Genomic DNA, 7,536 nt, shown 5'->3' on the forward strand with positions numbered 1-7,536 from the left:
AAGCAACAGAACTTGACACTGTGGTTGTGAAGGGTGAGAGATGAGGAGGCATCCAAGAATCATCTATTGACAGGAAGGGCAGCAATGCCGCTGATGGCTGAGCAGGGTGGAGGGAAGCTCAGCACTGGGTCTGTTGAATACCCAGTGCCTTTGTGACAAGCCCAAGAGGAGACAGGGAGAAATAGCAGTATTTTGTGGGGTTCACCCCAGCAAGGTGAGAGCTTTTGTGTAGTACCTCACCTACGCTTTTATTATGACAAATACAAGGAGCTGAGCCTTTAGATATATAGAAATCCAGGCTTACAAAACAGTCTAGGTTTAAAAAACGAAACAATCTCTACTTGGGATTTCCTTAATACTGAAGTCAACAGTTTAATCAAGAATTCTGAAGGGAAAATTTGACAGGTATTAAGAATTAGAATCTCACTGGAATCTCCATGAATTATTTTGGGGTTGAGAAAATTTGTATTAAAGCTTTCTTACCCGATACTAAATAATTTACAGTTGGTAATGTACTGGATTAAGTCAGATTTTCCCTCAAATGATCCTTAGGTTACTTCGTTAAAACCATCTCATTAAATTTACTTTCACACTTGTAAAGTAGCTAAAGGTACAAGTATTATTCAGCTTGTCTACACTTATGTTTGAGAACAGCGATGAGTCTGCAAGTGGTGGAACTTGGGTCTGTTATGCATTTACTACACAAGCAATTTACATTTGGTTCATTTCCACGGTCAGGTCTTCACAAAAAGTCTAAAGCCCAAACTGGAACATTCTAAAGTGATGAGGGAGTACATAGTAGCTGGGGTGGCAAGGGGCTAGGGGCTCCACAGATTCACATCACTGCGACAGATGGATGAGCAGATTGGTGTTAAGTGGGCTTCCAATTCCCACCACCTTTTTCACTCTTGAGTGCTTCTTAAGGGTAATGTGATCTGATTATTACTAATAGGGGGCTCTGGACACACAGAAAGAGGATTATGTTCATAGGAAGAAGTTAATTAAGAGAGTTATAGTAGGAAAGGGTCACAGGCAAGCCTACATGGCATTTATCAAGCTGAAATGCTTAAAAAATGATTTAATTCAACATTGTTCTGTTTAAGACTTAAACTGAATATTGGAATATTGGGCTGTCTCTAGGAAATTAAATTTTTTGGCTTTTAATGATCAAGGTAAAGGTAGAGAATTTAATACATCAAACGAGTCAAAGATTTTTAGAGCTGAAAAGGGCTTAAACATTATCGAGCTTAAAATCAGTGGATAAAAGAACGCAAAGTTGAGTAAGGTCTGTGGATTAATTAATAGCATTGTATCCATGTTAGCTTCCTGGTTTTGATAATTGTTCTATTGTTTTGTAAGATGTTACCATTGAGGGAAGCTAGAATAAGGGTATTCAAGGGCTCTTTGTACTATTTTTGCAACTTTTCAGTAAGTGTAAAATTATTTTAAAATAAAAAGTTAAAAAAAATTATCTAGCCTAACCTTTCAAAGAAGCCCAAGGCTCAAAGAGGTCCACTTGCCTTCCTTAAAGTTACACAACTATAATAAAAGACACCCCAGCTAGACCAACTATAATTATAGTAATTCTTTATTTTCTTTATTTTTTAATTTAAATTCAATTAGCCAAGGTATCGTACATCATTAGTTTTTGATATCATGTTAAATGATTCATTAGTTGAGAATATTACCCAGTGCTCATCATATCACCTGCCCTTTTTAATGCCCCTCACCCAATTACCACATTCCCCCACCCACCTCCCTTTCTGCAACCTTCAGTTAGTTTCCCAGAGTCAACAGTCTCATGTGGTTTGTCTCCCTCTTTGATTTCTTCCCATTCAGTCTATATTAATTATTGATTAGATTATGCTTTCCAATGTCTTTGTTGACATTGGAATTACTTTTATTTTTTTAAGTCTTTTTTTTTGAGAGAGAGAGTGTGTGAGTGGGAGCTGGAGGGCGATGGAGGGGCAAAGGGAGAGGGAGAGAGAATCTTAAGTAGGCTCCCACACAATGTGGGGCTTCATCTCAGGGTCCTGAGAACATGCCCGAGCGGAAATCAAGAGTCCGATGCTTAACTGGCTGAGCTAGCTAGGCGCTCCATTGGAATTACTTTTAAATTGCACAAGAGTTAACTTTTTCCCTCACTATGAAAAATACACAATTTTTAAAATCTGGTAAGCCAGAGGAAAAACAGATCATTATTCCCCTGCTATTTAACATGCCAAGAAAGTTTCTACTTGTAATGAATGTAATTTTCATTTCAGGTGATCTATTTAGTTCTTTTAAAAAATCTACCTGCCTATTCTTTTATTTTTATGGCACTTGGTTATTGCCTTACAGTTTCAATTCGTTCTTTTGTGTTTTTAAATTATTTTAATATGCTTGTTTCATAGCTTTTATGATTACTCCTTTGTTTGAAATCCTTGGAATTTTAACCATTTGGTTCAGTTTTCTTATGATACTATGGATTGTTTCCTCAACTGTTCTGTAATTTTGAATTCTGAGCTAATCTTCAGTAGCTTAGGCTGTGATCTGGAGTTAAGGGTGGACATTCCACAACAGTTTCTACCAGTTTCTGCAAGGGACCCAAGAAGTATCATCGGTCTGAGATTAATATTCAAATGAATGTTTCAGCTTTGGGTTCCTCAGACAATGTGCACAGTGTAACTTAACTCTGGATCTTCAGGAGAAACAGGCCTGAAGTTCTTTTTTGGCAGACTTTTTTGCTTCACTCTGAGTCCTGGGAAACACAGGTAGGTTTCTTTGCCATCTCTCTGGGCTGTGCCCTTCTTGTTTTCTATTCTATCCCTCTAATTGAAAGTCTTTCCAGGGTCCCAGTTTTATGCAGGATCTTAACTTTCTATCTCTGTGTGAGCATTACTTCTCAAACCCCTGGGTTACTGGGACCCATACTAGCCTTCTCAGGGAAGCTGTTCCATCAGCTCATGCCCAGACTGGATTTAAGCTCCTTCTCTGCTTGCTACCTGGAGATTTCTCTCTATTCTTGGAAGGTCAGCCATGAGTGCCCTATAATTCTTACTATCTTTTATCTGGTGTTTCTCGATGATAACGATGAAGGAAAAATTTTCAAGTTATCATACTCTACTATCTTGCTAGAAGTGGAAGTAACAATGGAGATCTTTAAAAATGTTTTTATGTAAAACTTTTTTTTTTTAAGTCTCAACAAGAAGTATGGTGATATTTTGGAAGGGAAATAAGATGGAGTTTGAGAGCCTGAGCTTCAAAATTAAACTGACCTTATTAGCTATATATGCTAAAATGAACTGTATTTTAGCAAGTTACTTTCTCTGTAAAATGAACTTATTTTAAAACTTAAATTTTGGATTTCATATATACTAACAAGTCTACATTACTTAGCATACCACCTGGTACATAATATGTGTACAGTATGAAGTTATTTTGACTACTCTGTGTTTAAATGAGATGTGTGAGGTATTAGGAAGTCAATTTCTTTGGAAGCAAAACCTTGCTGCAGGGCATCATACAAAAGCAAGTCCAAGACTGCTGGATACAATGATGAGATCATGACAAGGAAAAAAAAGTTACCAAATTGTGGGTGGCCCTGGGTAATTTTGTAGATGATTTCTGAGGCACTGGCACCGGGAGCTTCAGCCTGTAAGATTCTGTTGGTAATCTGCAGCATCCCACCTTCTGGAACCCACACCATCGAATTAGCCACAAGCCGAAGACTTGCATCATTCTAGAATAAGGAAAGAGTACAGAATTGAGTAAAAAAAAAAAAAAAAAAAAAAAAAATATATATATATATATACACACATCTCAGCTATATATATATATATATATCAGCTCTTAAAAACGTAAGTCATTAGGTACTATTGCTGCCAGTCATCATCTAATAAGAGATGCTCATAGCTCTGGAGTCTCTCTATGAACTATGTATGTATATTGTATGTAGATATATGCATGTGTATGTATATATGTACATACCCTACTTTTTCCTTTACTTTATCATAAGCAAATAACTTATTTCATTCAGGAAGACAAGTCTCTCCATTTCTTTCTTTCATTTGTCCATCTGACTGTCCTTCCATCCTCCCCATCCATGCACATTCAAGCACCATACATTAAGCATCTGTTACAGGCCAGCTCTTCTGCCAGAAGCCTGATTTCTGAAACTGTAAGTTTCAGAACTTACAGTTCAGTGGTCCCCCCACAGACAAATAATCAGGACTCATCACAAATGATGCTCTGTAAGAAGCTTGAGCAGGGTGCTGTGGGAGAATAAAGGAAAGAGGAGGTTTCCTCCTGGAGGGAGGAATGCTCAGGAAGGCTTTCCTATGGAAATATCATTTAATTCTTGAATGACCAAAACATGGCCCTTCTAAGAAATGAGTGGTGAAATGGATTCTATGCAGAGGGCCCAACGGAGGCAAATACATGAGACAATGCACTGTGTGCTTCACAAAATACCCAGGTGTCTGGGCAAGAAGAGCTTATGGAGCCAGGAGAGGGGGTGAATAAAAAGGGACACCCTCTGAAGGTTGGCTGGTAGAAGGTAGCCGCTGTGCTTAAAGTCTCCATTTATCTTGTAGGCCCAGTAAAGTCAACATGCATCTTCAGGGAAGGAAAGGGGATGAGCAGGTCTGGGGTTTATAAAGCCTCCATCAGTAAGAGATGGAAGGGGCTAGAAGCAACATGTGTCTGGGGCTGTAGACATCATTTAACAAATTCTTATAATGGCTCAGGCGAGAGAAGATGAAAAAGTCATTGCAGTGGGAATGGACAGTTAGAAACAGCTTCCAGAAACACTAGAGTCTGAATGGACAGGCCTTGATGACTGACTGAAAGTGAAGCCTTAGAAACAGCAGCTGGGAATAGCTGGCTGGATGAAATCACCTGTTTAGCACTCCTGAGAAGGCAACCATCTTAACTGCTAAAGCGAATGTCATTAAGAAGCGTTGCAGCTCCTGATTTGCAAGGTGCGCACCTCTTCCAAAGTTTCAGAACTGACATTTTCCACGGAAGATTAGTGAGCCTGCCTGTGTTCAGCTTTCAGTTTGTTTTCATACTTTAAAAATCAGTAAATCTGGTATTCTGAAATGGGGCATTTCAAATATGCCAATAAACAGAACGGAGCAAACACCACTCCCAGAAGGGGCAAATCCAGAGCAGAAGACAACACATATGCCTTCGCAGTCACTTGACCCGAGAGCATTTGCCCCCCAAAAGAGGTGGTCATAGCTATTTTCACCACAGTCACCGGGGAACCAAGTCAAACATTGCCCACGAGAACAGCAGCAAAGGCACCTTCTATTGTGACAGTGATAGTCCCTAGGGGCACACTCCCAAGAATTTTCTCCCTTCGCAACTGATACCGCGTATTAGTTACAAAAACATCAAAATGTGCCAAGAATTTTCTTCCACCCCCTACCCCCAGAATTCTGGGGGCAAAGTCCCTATTAACTCCAGCAGAGTTTCATATAACATAATAGACTCAGACCCAGGTGTCTTAATTGCTAAAAATCTCTCTAATATAGCAGCCTCGTCAAGTTTGATCATGGTTACAGAGATCAGTCATACACCAACAACCACATTCTGGGACTGACGAGCCAATGTGGTTTTTCATATTCCAAGCAAGTAAGTACTGTGACTGATTGCAGGGCCCCAGATGTCTCTCCCACTACATTTCTGTCTTGGCTATACTTTACCAATACAACGCTCTAATTCCTGTGTGAGTGGAAATCTTTAGGAGACAGTACTCCTTGTATGTCGGCGTTAGGACACCAGTAATATCTGGAAGCTTATTAGAAGTTCAGAATATCAGGCCCCATCCCAGATTCTGAATTAGAATCTGCATTTTATTTTTTTCACCAGCTTTATGGAAGTATATTTGACAAATATAAGTTATACATAGTTGAGGTACACAACGTGATGTTTTGATATACATATACATTGTGAAATTCAAGTTCATTAGGAAATCCATCACCTCACATAACTACACTCTTGTGTGTGTATGTGGTAAAAACACTTAAGATCAACCCACTCAGCAAATTTCAGGTATACGACAACAGTATTAAGTATAGCCACCACGCTGTATGCTGTATGTCCAGAACTTATCATCCCTGGTAACTGAACTACTATACCCTTTGACTAATATCTCCCCATTTCTCCTACCCTACTCCCTGGCAACCACCATCCTGCTCTGCTTTTATGAGCTGGACTTTTTTAGGTTCTAAATATAAATGAGATCATGCAGAATTTGTCTTTTTGTGTCTGGCTTATTTTACTTAGCATAACGTTCTTCAAGGTCACCCATGCTGTCACAAATGGCAGGATTTCCTTTTTTAAGGCTGAATAATATATATTATATGTAATAATATATAGACCACATTTTAATTTATTTTTTTAGACTTAAACACATTTATTTATTTTTTTAATAATAATTTTTACTATGTTATGTTAGTCACCATACAGTACATCCTTAGTTTTTGATGTAGTGTTCCAGGATTCATTATTTGTGTATAATACCCAGTGCTCCATGCAATATGTGCCCTCCTTAATACCCATCACTGGCCTATCCCAATCCCCCACCCCCTCCCCTCTGAAGCCCTCAGTTTGTTTCCCAGAGTCCAAAGTCTCTCGTGGTTCATTCCCCCTTCTGTTTAACCCCCTTCATTCTTCCCTACCTTTTTAAAAATATTTATTTATTTTAGAAAGAGAGGGCAAGTGAGTGGTGGGGAGGAGCAGAGGGTGAAGGACACAGAGAACCCTGAAGTAGACTCCCTGCTGAGCATGGGGCCTGATGTGGGACTTGATCCCAGGACTCTGAGATCATGACCTGAGCTGAAATCAAGAGTTGGCCACTCAACTGACTGAGCTACCAAGGTGTCCCTTTCTATATCCATTTATCCTTCAAGAGACACTCAGGCTATTTCCATACCTTGGCTATTGTGAATAATGCTGCAATAAACATGGGAGTACATATATCTCTTTGAGATACAGATTTCATTTTCTCTGGATATATACCCAGAAGTGAGACTGTTGGATCATATGACAGTTCTATTTTTAATTTTCTGAGGAACCTCCATACTATTTTCCAAAATGGCTGCACCAATTTACATTCCCACCAAGAGTGTATACAGGTTCCCTTTCCCTTTCCCTTGTTATCTTTTATTTTTTTGATAATAGCCATTCTAACAGGTATGAAGTCATATCTCACTGTCGTTTTGATTTGCATATCCCTGATGATGAGTGATGCTGAGCACCTTTTCATGTACCTATTGGCCCTTGTATGTCTTCTTTTGAGAAAGGTCCATGCAGATCTGTAGGCCATGTTTTAACTGGATGCTGCTGCTGTTGCTGACAATTTTGTTATTGAGTTGTCTGAGTTCCTTATATATTTTAGATATTTTTTAAATTGTATTATTATATTATGTTAGTCACCATACAGTACATCCCCGGATTCTGATGCAAAGTTCGATACTTCATTAGTTGCATATAACACCCAGTGCACCATCCAATACGTGCCCTCCTTACTACCCATCACCAGTCTAT

General features: G+C 39.0%; 1 protein-coding gene across 2 annotated transcripts in view; it reads right to left on the reverse strand.

Annotated features, from left to right (window-relative positions):
• FRAS1 (Fraser extracellular matrix complex subunit 1) overlaps nt 1-7,536 on the reverse strand; it is a 414,631-nt gene that overhangs the window by 125,703 nt on the left and 281,392 nt on the right. For both annotated transcript variants that reach the window (XM_034671646.1, XM_002912484.4), the window contains one exon: nt 3,568-3,721. In XM_034671646.1, coding sequence (XP_034527537.1) covers nt 3,568-3,721 — 154 coding nt within the window. The remainder of the gene's footprint in view (nt 1-3,567; nt 3,722-7,536) is intronic.

The sequence above is a fragment of the Ailuropoda melanoleuca genome, chromosome 11 (genome assembly GCF_002007445.2).
Source record: "Ailuropoda melanoleuca isolate Jingjing chromosome 11, ASM200744v2, whole genome shotgun sequence".
NCBI lineage: Eukaryota > Metazoa > Chordata > Mammalia > Carnivora > Ursidae > Ailuropoda > Ailuropoda melanoleuca.